General features: G+C 37.0%; 1 protein-coding gene across 1 annotated transcript in view; it reads left to right on the forward strand.

The window, feature by feature from the left end:
- Window positions 1-3,403, forward strand: part of LOC119838209 — a 6,897-nt gene extending 3,494 nt beyond the window's left edge. Inside the window, exons 3-5 of the mRNA XM_038364056.1 lie at window positions 684-782; window positions 1,432-1,511; window positions 3,045-3,403. Of these exons, the coding sequence (XP_038219984.1) occupies window positions 684-782; window positions 1,432-1,511; window positions 3,045-3,386 (521 nt within the window). The 3' untranslated portion in view covers window positions 3,387-3,403. The remainder of the gene's footprint in view (window positions 1-683; window positions 783-1,431; window positions 1,512-3,044) is intronic.
- The last annotated feature ends 13,785 nt before the right edge of the window (window positions 3,404-17,188 follow it).

A 17,188-nucleotide genomic window follows, 5' to 3' on the forward strand; every position in this document is an offset into this window, starting at 1 on the left:
TCACAGAAATTCAGCTTGTTGGGACTTTATGTAACTTCACCCTCATTTTTTGGTCTAAATTGACCGGACTAACAGTAATCGAATTTCTTCTACTCTTTGGGTTTCATGTGCCTAAGGGGCACCCCGCGCCATCTATTGAGATGATTAAGAACCATCACAACCAATACGAAACATTATTTCAATGATTACAATATTGTATCGATGGAACGCGGCCTTTGTTATATTTAATTTTTTGTTTTATAACATTGAAATGCTTTATAAATAAGAAATATTGACAGAATAGAAAAAATTTGATTCGAACCCGTCTTTTCCCGCCTCGTGATTAATTTTTTTCTATTTTTTTTAAATTTCACAAGATGAAAGGTTTGTCGTTACATAATGGATGCTACGTTATTTTTCACTGATTCACGCCGGTCTTCTGTGGGGGTGTGGTACTGCCCCACTGCGAGCCCCAATTCGTGCCAATGTCGAACTCCACACTCAGACTAACTCATTACTGAGTAATATATAAGAGACATTCAGCGTTATTTATTATCAGCATAATTTATTATCAGCATAATTTATTATCAGCATAATTTATTATCAGCATAATTTATTATCAGAATAATTTATTATCAGCATAATTTATTATCAGAATAATTTATTATCAGCATAATTTATTATCAGCATTATTTATATTCCAGGCACGGATTCCCGTGTGGGTTTTGGCTTCGCGTTCGGCAACCATGCTGACTTCCAGGTCATGTTGGAGTTGGGACCTCAGACAAACACTTTACCCTTGAGTGAGTTATGTTGTTTACTAGCTTTCCGCCCGCGGCTTCGCTCGCGTGGGCTTCAAGTTTTGTAGATTTTCGAAGGTAGCATTTTTTTCGTCTTCAGATGCGCAAATATTAATTGTTTTTTTTTATGAAAAGCACCTGTTTCTATAAACATTATTTAATTTCCTATACTAAATTTTAAAATACTTATCCAATAAAATCACATGTTATACCATAGCCTCTTATTTAGTAGAATATCATTTATTTTGTCAAAATTTGTCCAATTATTAAAGGTAATTGACACACATACTAACAGATATACAGAAAAAACTTGGAAACATGAAAAACTAGCTGCGCCCCGCGGTTTCACCCGCGTAAGTCCGTGTCCCGTAGGAATATCGGGATAAATGTTGCCTATATGTTATTCCAGTTGTCCAGCTCTCTACGTAGCAAATTGGGTGATAGGATAATATTTATCCCGATTAAATGCTGCCCTTGGGATAAAATAGGAATCTTAATATCCGGGCGGAGCCGGGACGAGCGTCTAATACAATAATAAAGATATTAAAATCTTGCTGAGTCAGCAAAGAAACAGCAAAACAACTTGCCCATACATATTCAACCGACCGTTCCTATGTAAACGAGAAATAAACATATGAATTTTTAATTTCAGACGGTCAAGCGTTTCCAACAAACACGAAACGGCAAGCACCGAACCCACCAGAGAAGAAAATTAATAAAAACAGAGAAAAGGTAATTAATCATAGCTAGCGATCCGTCCCGGCTTCGCACGGGTGCAATAATACTTGATATATACATATTTACCTTCCTCTTGAATGACTATCTATTTAAAAAATCTCATCAATATCTGTTGCGTAATTTTAAAGATCTAAGCATACATACGGCGGAAAGCGATTCTTTTGTATTATATAGTGGTACATGTACCATATACCTATGCGCTTTCTCTGTATTGTTGTCTGGAAGAGATGTTGCTGTAGTAATAAGGCCGCCTGTTGATTTTTGTAATATTTTGTCATTCATTAATTCATTCAATTAAGACCAAAATTCGAATCCAGCTGAAAGTTGATAAAATTATTCAAAAGGTTATTAAAAATGCTACGCTAACAACATAATAACTATGTAAATATACAGGTAAAATACAAGGAATGATTTATCTCTTTGATATCTCCGAAACGGCTGGACCGATTCTCATGAAATTTTGTGTTCATATCGGGTATGTCTTAGAATCGGCAAACATCTATTTTTCATACCCCTAAATGATACGAGTGAGGCAGAACAGCGTTCAGTCAGTCAGCTAGTAATATTAGACATAAATCTTTTATATATAAAAATCAATTGCTGTTCGTTAGTCTCACTAAAACTCGAGAATGGCTGGTCTGATTTTTATAATCATGGTTTTGGTGCATACTGAATAGTCCAAGGAAGGTTTAAAAGTAAAAAAAATACGGATAAATATGTCAAAAATAGGTCCACGGTGCTGCGAAGTTTGCCGGGTCAGCTAGTGAATAATAAAATATATATTCTAATAATATCTATAAACACAAAAGTTTGTAAGTATGGATGGATGTTTGTTACACCTGCACGTAAAAACCACTTATTGGATTTTAATGAAACTTTAGAATATTATAGCTTCACTACATAGTATAAAACAAAGTCGCTTTCTCTGTCCCTATATCCCTTTGTATGCTTAAATCTTTGAAACTACGCAACGGATTTTGGTGGGATATTTTTTATAAATAGAAAAATATAAATACTAGATATTGCCCGTGGGTTCGCGGGCGAAACTGGCTGATCGCCCCGGCTTCGCCTATACTACATATATATCCTATGTCGCTCAGCTTAGTTGCAGCTTTCTAATGATGAAACAATTTTTAAAATAGGTCCAGTAGTTTTTGAGCTTACGTATTGCAAACAAACAAGCAAATATACAAAAATTAAAATACAGTATTAGTGTAGATATACAACATAATTTTAAAAAACGGAGGTTATCAATTCTACTGATTTTTTTTTATTGTGACTGGGTGAACCTTATTTCTTTTCTCAACCAAACTCCTTTTTCTTACCTTTCCTTTTAATTAAATTTTTCCCCTCGACAATCCTTTCCCTATCCATTTAAAGTCGGCGAGGTCTGCAATCGATCTTACGCCACTCCAATGTCCATGGGCGGTGCTAAGCGTTCCATCAGGCGTCCCACCTTTCTGAGAATGACATAATAATAACAACAACTAAACATTTTTATTTATTTTTCTTTATATCAAATTACAGTTCCTACAAACAGATGCCGGCAAATACCTCCAGAGCTGGGCCCAGCGGATGAAAAATCCACAACCAGTGAACAAACCGATAAAGCCTGAAACGCCTAATTTGGAAGACTCCATGGTTGAATTGGTGAAAAACGCAAAAGGGGAATACGAGATCCACCAGCCAAGCCCGGGGAATATGCCCAAATATGTGCTGGATAGTTTAAAAAAGTTATACGGGGAGAAAAGGGAAGAAGCGAAGAAGATGGCCGGGAAGCGGGAGGAATCAAACAGGATAGGGGAGAAGAGGAGCGAGGAGGAAGTTAAGAAGATCACTGAGGATTTGTCGAATGTAGATTTAGATTGAATAAATGGTAAAGGATATGATATTGTTTAATTTTGTGTCTAAGTTTTTACTCGACTGTATGTTTTTATAATACAGGCATATCTTATACCTTTAAACGAGCAATTCTTGTATATATATATATATATATATATAATTGGGATCTCGGAATCGGTTCCAACGATTTTCATGAAATTTAGTATATAGGGGTTTTCGAGGGCGATAAATCGATCTAGCTAGGAATTTTTTTTTAGAAAATGTCATATTCGTGTTTTATTCGTGTTTTTTTTTTCCCTGACATCTATTGGTGAATAGTAATACTATTTTGCTTCGTAGACAGCTGGACAACTGAAATAATGTCATATTCGTGTTTTTTTTTCCTGACATCTATTGGTGAATAATAATACTATTCGCTTCGTAGATAGCTGGACAACTGAAATAACACAGGCACTTTTTATACCGATATTCCTACGGGATACGGACTTACGCGGTTTCAACCGCGGGTCACAGCTAGTATAATTTACTAATTGCGCCCCGCGGTTTCACCCATGCAGGTCCGTATCCCGTAGGAATATCAGGATAAAAAGTTGCCTATATGTTATTCCAGTTGCTCAGCTATCAACGTACCAAATTTCATTGGAATCGGTTCAGTAGTTTTTGCGTGAAAGAGCAACAAACACACACACATCCTTACAAACTTTCGCATTTATAATATTAGTAGGATATCTATATCTAATGTATGGAATTCTCGTGTTACAATGTTACAACTATAACTCCGAAACTCTGGACCAACACTTATGAAATTTTGTGTACATTGCGGGTAGGTAAGAGAATCAGACATCATCCACCGCTCATGAACATTCGCAGAGGTAGTGTCTCTGTAAATGCGTTGCTCTCTTTCAAGGGAAATGTTGCCCTCTTTCAAAGGGTAAAGGGAATGGAAATGATCAACTGGAAAGAAGGAATGGATTGGGAAAGGTGAGGAAAAGAGAAACGAGCCTCCGTCTACCACACTCACTGTACGAAACACAGTAGCATGCTACTATTTCACGCCGGTCTCGTGGGGGTGTGGTACTTCCCCGGTGCAAGCTGGCTCAATTCGTGCCGAAGTGTGCTCGACTCCCACATATGTTTTTTATAAGAAGATCCTATATGACGTGTATTTGATTCGGACAAAATTTTATAAATTTTGCGATAGATTACGTGAAGCTACTTGATGGCTACTAAATAATAAAAACGAAATTACAGTAAGACATAAAATACAAAAAAGATACAATACTAAACCAGAATATTTATAATTCTCTATAATTGGAGTCGAAGCCACATTCTTTACTCAACCACCACACCTATTAACTCGCATGTAGATACATACATACTTTAATAATAATAAGTATTTGAACACGATACGAGAGATCAGCTAGGTACCACACGGTTTTAAATCATTTACAAAGAAAAACGTTTAATTTTTTCACCCCATCTCAATTCTTAAACACCACCATTTCCCTAAAAACAACAATTTTCTTCGTAATTATAGAGGTTGTACGCAACGAGACTCCACCCTTGCCAAAAATCCGCGGCAAAAACACCGCCGGGCGTGGCCTTCCCGCCAAAATACATGTGTTCTGTCATCATTGACAGTTCATATGTCATTCGCTCTAACACGCTCGGCACACGGTCGAGGTTGCGACGCAAGGAGGTTTTACATCTTGCGAATAATTTTGTCCGCCGACCGGTTGTGGCCAATTGTTGGTAATTAGAGATATTTTGTTCCCGAGGTGGTATGTCATCTTTTTCGACGTGCAGTTTCTTTCGGTTACAGTTATTCGAAGGATGCGGAGCGTGGTTGAATGGAGAGGGTAATTTGAATTTTTATTTTTCTTAAACGTCGGTTTTGATGGTCGTTATTACATAGTTTCGTGGTTTAAATATTTCTTGATATAATACATTTTTGTTTTTTAAAGTTTCTATATTATTGTTAAACAATTAATGATTTTTTTTCGTATAAATCAATTTATATAGAAAGTTGTCTATTATTTGTTTCCTCACTTTTTATAAATAGATATCATAATCAATATTGAATTAACTATACTAATATAACAAAATAAGAGAGAATGAGCAGAATAGCGATATGAAAGGAAGCCTAGTATTCATAAGCAGCAACCTACTGTTACCATTTATGAATTTCTACCTGTGGGTAACTGGACCGGTGCAAAACGGCTGAACGGATTTGAGCAAATTTTATAGCAGGATAGTTTATATTCTACACTCGCGACACTATAGCGACAACCCAACTAAATGAAACCTTAAGACCTCCCTTTCGTCTCAACCTCTTATAAAATGTCCATATATAATTTTGGTTATAAATTGAAAGCTGTTTACAAGATCTTTGATTGATGGTTATGTAAATACTAGCTGCTAGCCCCGGCTCCACCCGTGGTACATATGTTGTCTATATCACTAAGTGAAGTTGCAGCTTTGTAATGGTGCAAGAATTTTTGAAATCTGTCCTGTGGTGTTTGCGTGAAGACGTTACAAACCATTTTTTTTTATGTCATAGCGAGCAACTGAGCTGGTGGTTCGCCTGATGGTAAGCGATGACCACCGCCCATGAACATTCGCAAAGGTGCCTCTACGAATGTGCTGCTCGCTTTTATGGGGTAAGGGAAAAGGAAAGGATTAAAGACTGGAAAGAAGGAATTGACTGGGATGGGTGAGAAAAAGGAAACGGGCCTCCGGCTCCCCCACTCACCGTACGAAACACAGTGGCATGCCACTATTTCACGCCGGTTTTCTGTGGGGGTGTGGTACTTCCCCGGTGCGAACTGGCCCAATTCGTGCCGAAGCGTGCTCGACTATCACAATGAAAACATACAAAAATACAAAAGTGTCTTTATATTATTAGAGTAGATCAATACCACATCCGAATATTCTAAATCGGCGTCCCAGTTATGACGTTTGAGCGAGTCGAAAATTTTTCAGATACTTTTTCGTATATGGCAAGAAATGGTTTTTTTGCGGTGGCAATTTTAAATGCGTTTTTTCGCCAGTGCCCTGTTGGACCCGGTGCAGGAATGTCGTTCGCGGTGGCCGAATTAAGTATTATTACGTACATCATTATGGTTCATTTTTAGAGTACGCAATTAACGTTTCTCGAAGTTTCTCTCAGATGGATATCCGATTGTTTCAGATTTTCAGTTTGTTCTGATACGCTTTTGTATTGTTGTATATTATGTGTCGGATTAAGCTAAAGTTTTGCATTTGTGAGTACCTTTAGGTAATCTGGTAATATTAAACTGATCTGATGATGGAGACGGTTCTAAATTGAGGTGGACACAGCGGCAACAAAACCTAATGTATTCTATAAATAGCCTTTGCCCGCGGCTTCGCATGCGTTAAATTCGGATTAGTTTAGTATATGTAATTGTACATAAAACTTCCTCTTGAATCACCAAATCAACCACTCTATCTATTGATGAAACCCTCGTCAAAACACCTTGCGTAGTTTTAAAGATGTAAGCATACATACATACATAGGGGCATAGGGACAGAGAAAGCGACTTTGTTTTATACTATGTAGTGATTATCTCAACAAGCGCTATTCCCGGCTTTGCCCATATAAGCCCGGAAAATAACATGTATAATTTAAACAAAAAACTGCCATCAAATAGACCAAATTCACTTGGGATCACGAGGGAAGCATCAGCTTTAAAACTCATCGAAATCGGTTTAACCAGTAAAATGCTATGAGTAAATAAAGAGATACATTCTATTTGAAAATCTCCTCATTTTTGAATCGGTTAATAAAATATGGCCTTTATCAAAGATTTAACTTAATTTGACTATAAATTAGAAAGTAACATACTGTTTTAAATGAATTGAGATGGATTTTGTTTTATATAGTAGATAATAAACAAAAACAAGCAAATAAAAAAAGAGTATTGACTAGCTGTTCGCCCCGGCGTCGCCTGTGGTACATATATAGCCTATGTCACTCAGTGAAGTTGCAGCTGGTGAAAGAATTTTTGAAATCGATCCAGTACTTTCTGAGATGAAGTGAAACAAACGTATATAAAGAAAAAAACACTTCACATGCGTATGCGCAGTCTATTACATTTTAGATGTAAAAAACATGCAAACACACAATTAATATCACTTTATAATAAACTAGCTGTCGGCACATGGCTTTGAATTAAACATAAATATAATAAAAAAAACTCATTCACAAAAAAGATTCAGGTGCAAATGGCGGCCTTATCTCTATCTAGCCATCTCTACCAGGCATCTATATACTGTTTGCTATTGATTGCTCTTTGTTTTTTGTCCCTACTGTTTTTTAGTCTACTTATATTCCAAATTTCATCAAAATCTATTCAGTGGTTAACGCTTGTAAGCGTAACAGACGCACAGTGTAACTTTCGCGTGGATACCATTTGTAAGTCTCATAAAAAAAAACAATAAACAGAATAATATTAAATATAATGAACTAGACGCTCGTCCCGGCTCCGCCCGGATATCAAGATTCCTGTTTTATTCCAAGGGAGCATTAAGCCGGGATAAATAGTATCCTATCACCCAAGTCAACTCATACCCTGTATACCAAATTACATCCAAATCCGTTCATAAATTTCAGCGTGATTGACGGACAAACATCCAAACAAACAAACTTCCACATACATAATATTAGTGTGATAATTTTATTTCCAGAAGTCAATACCTCTTACATTATAACAAAGCTCAGGTGTACGAACACTGCAAGTTTTACAGCCAAACGAAATAAATCAAATTTGACATTAATTAATGATTGCTCCGCCATCTTTTGTTAATGATTCATGTTTGGAAGGTTTTCGGAAACCTGAATATTGTTTAATTAATGACCAACCAATCACCCTGGCTTCTGTCGTATTGGGCCGGGATGAGATAGAAATTTCAACCTAAATTATAACATTAAATAGATTTTTTAGAATCGATTATAGAATCGTTGAAATAACAGAATAATATTATCTAATATATAACTTTCCCGTGTCACGATGTTAGTTGCCGAACTACTCCGAAACGGCTGGACCGATTCTTCTGAAATTTTGTATGCATATTGGATAGTTCTGAGAATCGGACAACATCTATTTTTCATACCCCTAATGGTAAGAGTAAGGCAGGACAGCGTTTACCGGGTCAGCTAGCTTATCTATATATTTACCACCGGTTCTGAAAGCATTTTCTATTGAGAAGAGTCGGCAGGGCAACCCTATACCTGTGATATAATAACGAATGTGGAAGTCGAGCACGCTTCGGCACGAATTGGGCCAGCTCGTACCACCGAAACCGCATCATTGTACCGGGAAGGTATCACCAAAATAAAGAAAAATCACTACATAGTATAAAACAATGTCGCTTTCTCTGTTCCCATGTCCCTATGTATGCTTAAATCTTTAAAATTACGCAACGGATTTTGATAGTGTTTTTTAACAAATAGAGTGCTTCAAGAGGAAGGTTTACATGTATAATAACATCTTTTAAACAACTCCGAATTAACGTGTGCGAAGCCGCAGGCAAAAGCTAGTATATTTGTATACTAACATATCATAAAACTAAAGATTTTCGATATAAACGCGCTAATCTCAGGCATTATTGGACCGATTTCAATAACTTTTTGTGATCGCTGAGTGCTGACAGCTAGTATATCTTATGTATAAATTTCTCGTGTCACAATGTTAGTTACCATACTCCTCCGAAACGGCTGGACCGATTCTTCTGAAATTTTGTGTGCATATCGGGTAGGTCTGAGAATCGGCCAACATCTATTTTTCATATCCCTAATGATAAGAGTAAGGCAGAACAGCGTTTGCCGGGTGCAGCTAGTTTAATATAAAAAAAAAACGAGAAATAAAAAGTTATCCGAAGTCGACAAAGGTACAAGACAATCCTTTTAAGGTTATTGCGAAATTTAATTATAATTTAAACGCCTTAATTTCGTTTGTAAAAGATATTTTGTTATTCAATTTTATGTTGATTACCTTTTAATATATTATGTTGTGTTGTGGGCGACAATTATTTTAGATATTTCTTGGATACGAGATTTAGTTTTCGGTTTTGACATTTAGATGTAGTTATGTCGTAAAATACATGAGATTAAAGTGTGTTATAATGTATTTTTTATGATCAGGCCGCTGATCTGGTGGTTCGCCTGATGGTAAGCGATCACCGCCTGTGAACATTCGCGGAGGAAGTGCCTCTGAGGATGTACTGCCCGTTTAAAGAGGTAAAGGAGAAGGAAAGGATTGACGACTGGGAATAAGGTGTGGACTGGGGCGGGTGAGGAAAAGGAAATAGGCCTCCGAGTCGGTTACAAATATACGTGAAGCTAATAAAAGCGTGTATAAATTGAAATCTTATGACCGAAGTCAAAGACAGCGTCAAAGCATTGAGTCATTCTTGTATTAACTAAAAGTGAGTTCCCCGTGTCCCCTAGTGGGGTATGGGGCTGATGCGAAATGGAGAAGTAGGTCATCCATCTGTGTCCTACAAAAACGAGATATTTTTTTGGAACCTGGAATCGAACCCAGGACTCGGTTATGCGTTCACACGTCAGTCACTGTACCAAGGAGGTCAAAATATATTTGTCTTTGGTGAATTGGTTTTTAAAGTGTCCTTATAATACTTAAAGTGTGGTCACTCCCACACACGTGTACAGATAATTAAAATATTAATCTCTTACAAATTTTTAATACGATATCACGTTATAAATTAATTCAAGAGATATGTTTTGTATGTTTGAAACTTTGAAAGGGATAAACTCAAAAATTGTCTAACCGTTGAATAAGAAGGCGAGAGAATTAATAACATATTCAGTCATTCGAATCCAAAACTGCTGTACCATATTCGATAATCTCAAAACGCAGCATACAATAAAAGACCAAACCGAGTCACGGGCAATAGTTAGTTATCGTGCCTACAAACCTACAAAATAAGATTCTCTAAAAATTATAATAAATTATACAAGTATACAAATAAAAACGGAGCGTGGTCCGACATTTTTTTTGCTTTGTAACCTTCCCGTGTGCCCTGGAGTCATCAATAATAACTATTCGAGACATTTATACGTCACGACACGATATACGATATTATGTTAGTCGTAACAGGTTTTGTGATAAGTTCTTGTTATATGTATAGCATTTTGATTTATGAATCAGAATAAGAGAAAATGCTATGTTAATTATATATTTATGTTATGTTAATTGATAGAGTTGATCTTCTGGTATCCGAAAAATGGAAAAAGGAAACGCGCAAGACAAACAAGAAGATGGGAGGATGACATTGTCAAAACAGTGGATAGAACCTGGACTAGGATAGCATTCAACAGAAAAGACTGGAAGGGATTGGAGAAGGTCTTTGCCAAACTGGGGCAAACAGACCAACCTGCCGATGTTGACTCGTCAGAGTCTTAATTAAATTTCGTTACATGTATATATTTGTGTGTCTGGTTGAGGCTAACAAATAAATTGGTAGAGTGGAGACTACAGCTCTGCAAACGTAGTGTAAGGCGCCCTATGACTCGGTAGATGACAGTTAGAAAAGGAAAAACGGGAAGAAACTTACATTTGGTATAAATTGCGTGCTATAGGAGAGATCAAGGTGGACAGATGAAGGCTGAGAAGAGATGTTTTTTATCAGGAAATGGTTTACTTTTTCGTTTTAAAATAACTATTTTATGATAAATTAAATATTAGTGTCTCCGGGATGCTCGAGAGAAATGATATGTTTAACTTACTTCTATCCGAAAAGAGTTACAAAGTTACCGCTGTGAGTTAGAGAGAGAGAGAATGAGCCTGCCTGCCGCTGCTGTGTATGTGGGAGAAAGGGAAACCAGATAGAAGACCCGCGTTAAATAGCATTATGCTGTGTTTCGTTCGGTGAGTGGGGGAGCCAGAGGTCCATATCCCTTTCCTTGTCCTTCCCAGTCCTTTTCTTTATTCCTCTCGCCAAGCCTTTCTCAATCCCTCCCCAAAAATTCGACAATCCATTTGTAGAGGCGTAAGGTCTGCAATGGACCTTATGCCTCCATAAATGATCATGGGCGGTGGTTGCGCTTCCCATCAGACGACCCACCGGCTCCATTGACGACTATGATATAAAAAAAAAGTTTTAGTTTATTGCAATCCATATATTTCAAAGTGGACGTAATTTTAAAATTACTTCAATTATTTTATTAATAAAAACAAAGCAAAGTAGCAACGAGTGTAAGCTTGGTCAACTAAAATACAATTACTTACATGAATAACTGTAACCCTTACCACAGATAATATAATACTGCATCAGCCCTTACACAATATTACACCTCACGACTAACAGCTCACACGACACGACACAACATCGCTGCGTGTAAACGTCCGACACTTTTAATGTCAAAATCGCTTAAACTCCGCAGTGACTTATGAGTGTTGGTGGCGGGATGTTTAAATGTTTTTATCTCCTTATCTACAAAGGGTAAGCTTTGTGAATCACTGACGGGTTTTGAGATTTGAAGACATTTTTTAAACATATTTGCTTTTTTTGTGTCATAGCGGGCAACGGAGCTGGTGGTTCGCCTGATGGTAAGCGATCACCACCACCCGTGAACAGAGCTGAGAGCTCTGCACTGTCCGCTTTTAAAGGAAAATGGATTAGGAAAGGATTGATGACTGGAAAGAAGGAATGGACTGGGGAGCTTGGGAATAAAATACGGATCTCCAGCTCCCCTTCATCATAAACACAGCAGCACGCTGCTATTTCACGGTTTTCTTTGGGGGTGTGGTTCCCCAGTCCGAGCGGGCCCAATTCGGACACAGATGGATGAGTCGAACCGTTTCGATCTAGTAACGTCCACCACATAGCGGTGCCCAGAACATGTACTCCACGAATAGGCTAGAGTATCAAATAGGCCTTCAGATTCTCTGATATTGACCAGAAAGCAGGGAAGCTGGCCCTCACAGTCGTATATTAAATTTGTTGCTCTGTTGCAGAAAAACAGCTCATCTGATCTGACTGGCCTTTTTTTTTTATAGTGGGGAAATCTTGCATAGATACCCACGGCCCGGGGATGGAGCTGTGGGTTATGTCGGATTCTTACCGACCAAAACCCCACAGTGTTCCGTCGAGCCACTTGAGTGAAGGGGCCACGGGAGCTGGTTAAAATACGTAAGCGACCTTCGGCGATCTGACTGGCCCTAATAGTAAGTGAAGTCCCGTGTCCCCTGCTGGGGTATGGGGCAGATGATATACATCTGTTTCATTGATCGATTTTTTTTATGGACAAGTAGGTGATCAGCCTTCTGTGTCCTGCCAGACCGAGACGTTTTTTTTTGTGCGTCCCCACCGGGAATCGAACCCAGGACCCCTCCGTTTTACACTCACGTGTCAACCACTGTACCGAGACGGCGGCCCTAATAGTAATACATTATATTTGTTACTCTATTGCACAAAAAGAGCTCATCTGATCTGAATGAAACTTGGTATAAAGATAGACTATAGTCTGAACTAGTCATAGGCTATATTACCAGGATACCACGCGAGCGACACCGCGGGTTACAGCTAGTACACAAGGTAGCGTTAAAATGATTTCAGAGAATTTGTTTATATTAATTCTCAGTTAGGAAGCATAAAAGGATATAAATATGTATTAATAAATTATTCGTATATTTCGCCTGTACGTGTGAAGACCTTGTAGCGCGGAGGGGGGCTGTTTTTATTTGATACAACTTTATCGGTAAGGATAGATGCACACTGGACTCTATGTTTTCATATTAATTTATTTCAATGTGCAACTTGTGGCTTGATGGTAAGTAATCATCGCGCTGGGGGCGAGGCACCTTCTCTGTGGTATGTTTTGTGGGGGTGTGGAGCTTCTATGCGATCTGACCCAATTCGTGCCGAAGCGTACTCGACTCCAGCACAAAATGTGGTGTGTTATTGCAATTAGAAAACATAAATATTTATCATTGAATTATGAACTTTAATTATTAGGATATAATTCTTAAAGTTGCTTTAGTTTTTGATTATTATCCTACTAATATTATAAATGCAAAAATTCGTAAGGATGTGTGTGTGTTTGTTGCTCTTTCACGCAAAAACTACTGAACCAGTTGCAATGAAATTTTGGAATATCGGGATAAAAAGTTGCCTATATGTTATGCCAGCTGTCTACGTACCAAATTTTATTGCAATAGGTTCAGTAGTATTTACGCGAAAGAGCAGCAAACACGCACACATCGTCACAAACTTTCGCATTTATAATATTAGTAGGATAGTAGGAAGTAGGATAGTAGGATTAAATCCACGTGGACACCGCTTTACCCTTCCAAGAATGCAAAAAGGCAAGACGAGGCTGACGTTTTATTTTTTAATATTATCATATGCGCTGTCAAAGTGAATGCAGCATCTGAGTTATGGAGATACTTACGAATTTATTGTGTTACTTTTATTCCGTATCAATTAATTTCCACTGTGTATTTTATAATATTTCGCCCGTAAGCGGTTTGGGAGTCACATATATATTATTAAATGACAAATACTAGCGGTCCGCCCTGTTTCGCGCGTGGTACATATATAGTTTATAGCCTTCTTAAATAAATAGGCTATCTAACATTGAAAGATTTTTTCAAATCGGACCAGTAGTTCTTGAGATAAGTGCATTTAAACAAACAAACTTCAGCTTATGGTACATATATAGCCTATGTCACAGCGAAGTTGCAGCTTTCGAATGGCGAAAGAATTTTTTTATCGATCCAGTAGTTTTTGAATTTATCTATTACAAACAAACAAAAAATACAATTTTTTCCGCATTATAAAATTAGTATAGATTTAATTTTTCTTTGCCCAATACTCAGTGATTAAAAAACATACACCTAAAACGAAGTAACTAAAAATTACCTCAGCTCTTAATTAGATAAGCTTCGAACCCCTCACTTTTAGACCGAAGTCAAAGACCGTAACCACTGCGCCATTACTAAATGAATTTAAATTCGCCATTCATTTGAGACCGGTCACCAATACTTAGAAATCGAAATGTTAAATCTTTTAATCATGATTTGCAATATTCAACTGATATTTAATACTAGCGGTCCACCCCGGCTTGGCCCGTGATACATAGCCTTCCGCAATAAATGGGCTACATAACACTGAAGGAATTTTTCAAATCGGATCAGTAGTTCTTCAGAATATTGCGTTCAAACAAATAAACTCTTCAGCTTTATAATATTAGTAAAGATTCGTATGTTTGTATGGATGTTTGTCAAACACTCACATAACTATCGAACTGTTTCGGATGAAATACAGTTTGCTGATAGATTATCGCCGATACAAAGGCTCAGTTCAATAACATACGTTTCAACACGCTACTATATTTCGTTATTAGCTACGTTTATTAGCTTCACCTGTATGTTTGTATGTAGACTCCTTTCGACTCGAATCTGACCCACTTTAAACTGACAGATTGAATTCAAACTCTGTTCACTTATCGCGGACCGGTGACAATACAATAGTTTCATGAGTTTATCTTATTATCCTGATTAGGATCGCGGAGACTAAATAAATAAAGCAAGTGAGACAATTTATTATTCATTTATTTATAATGCTCATTACACAAACTTAGAAAGAAACAACATTAATACAATAAACAGAAAAAAAGGCATCGTTTTTACAAGAGGCGGCCTTATTGTTTAACAGCAATCTCTGCCAGGCAACCTCGGCAACGTACGAAGTTCTGGGATAGTGCAAAAGCAAAAGAAAAACAAGTTATAAGTATCCAATAATTTAGTCAAATCCATCATTAAAGCGTGTTTTATATTTATTACTAGCTATTAGTAATTTCTAAACTTTACGAAGATATATTGTCAATTAGCCATTAAATTCAAACTCAAACTCAAATGCGCAATTTTATACAGATCCGATCAACCATCATAATCAGAAAATTCAATTATTTAATTAATTATACGTAATTAATAGGATATAAACAGTATAATAAATAATCATTACAGTATATCGTGCCGCCTTGGTACAGGGGTTAACGCGTGAGCGTAGAACCGAGGGGACCTGGGTTCAATTCCCGTCGGGGACGCACAAAAAAAAACTGTCTCGGTCTGGCAGGACATAGAAGGCTGATCACCTACTTGTAAAGGAAAACGATCAGTGAAACAGATGTACATCATCTGCCCCATACCCCACTAGGGGACACGGGACTTTACTTTTTTTTAATTCCAAAATAGAAAGTTAATTCAATTCCCAAATTGGCCGTCAAATAAAAAAGTCAACGAAATTAAACAAACCCACAAACGACAGCAAACGTTACAGGCTTCCATAGGACATAACCAAGGAATTTTAAAATTCGAACAAAAAACAATAACATGTCAACTTGAAACGCACAGATAATCAATGTCGTTGTCAAACGTTCAGTAACATCAAAGGATTCGAACGTCTAAATACATGAACAAAATGGCTCGCATTTGTCTCCCTGCGTGTGACGCGCATTTGAAAAAAGAACACATTTTGAAAAACGACAAAAACTTCGAATGTTTTGTTTCCTTTCGGCGTGCGTCCCTCTCTGACTGTACGGAGAGAAACGGGATAGATATATCTGCTTCCAGTTCGGTCATAAAGAATTTAAAAACGATATTATGCATCGTTTTCTTTTTTTATAGTTGTAAGTATATGACGTCTGGGTGTCCCTTTGATAAAAATCTAGTTTTATTGAATAAAAAACGGGGAAAGATTGTATCTTAATCTTGTATAAAATGAATGATTTGACTTGACTTTATTTATGTTAAGGTTTGGGTAATTCTATTAGTTTAATTTTGAAGTTACGACATTTGTTTAAATTCTTCAAAACATATTGTTTATTTAAGACGCTTTAGTAGCTTCACCTGTATGTTTGTACATAACTGACTTATTTAGACTCGATTTTGACCCACTCTAAACGGACATACTGAATTTAAACTGTGTATACTTATCAAGGATCGGTGACAATACAATAATTTCATGAGTTTATCTTACTGTCCGGACTGGGATTGCCAGGATTAAAATTATTTCCTTAGGTACACTCAGTATAAGAGCAAGTGAGACAATTTAGTTGATTGTATAATTAGACCGTGTTTTCAGTAATGTTAAAATAAAATAATTTTTAATATCAGTCTTTTAGTTTTTAGTTAAATCGTAACAAACATTAAATCTTTCCTCTTTGATATCACTACATAGTATAAAGCAAATACGCTTCCCTTGTTTATATGTATGTATGCTTATCTCTTTAAAACTACGCAACGGATTTTGATGGCGTTTTTTAATAGATAGTGATTATGGTAGGTTTATATATATTGTAATATCTACTTAATCACTCGGAATTTAAAGCGTGCGAAGTCGCGAGCGGTAGGAGTATATATTATATAGTTTTTTAGTGAATATATTTCTTTAATGCAGTGTAGGTTCAGTGGTTTAGACCTCGGAATCAAAGGGAAAAGTGGGAGGTTCGAAACCGGCCGAGCGTGCATGAAATAAATTTATTTTTCTATTTATCTGCACATGTGGATAACATCACCACCGCTTAAAATGGTGAAGGAAAACATCGTGAGGAAACCGGCATGTCCAAGAATAAAAAGTTCGACGGCATGTGACATCTGCCAACCCGCACTTGGCCAGCGTGGTGGATTATGGCCTGAACCCTCATAGGAGGCCTGTGTCCCAGCAGTGGGAACATATATAGGCTGTTGATAAACGAATTTACAAAATACAAACAAAAAAGTTGTTAAATTTTTATTTGCACATATTTGAAAGGTGTTCTTTCAAATAATTTTTCGTAATGGCAA

The sequence above is a fragment of the Zerene cesonia genome, unplaced genomic scaffold, assembly GCF_012273895.1.
Source record: "Zerene cesonia ecotype Mississippi unplaced genomic scaffold, Zerene_cesonia_1.1 Zces_u001, whole genome shotgun sequence".
Taxonomy (NCBI): Eukaryota; Metazoa; Arthropoda; class Insecta; order Lepidoptera; family Pieridae; genus Zerene; species Zerene cesonia.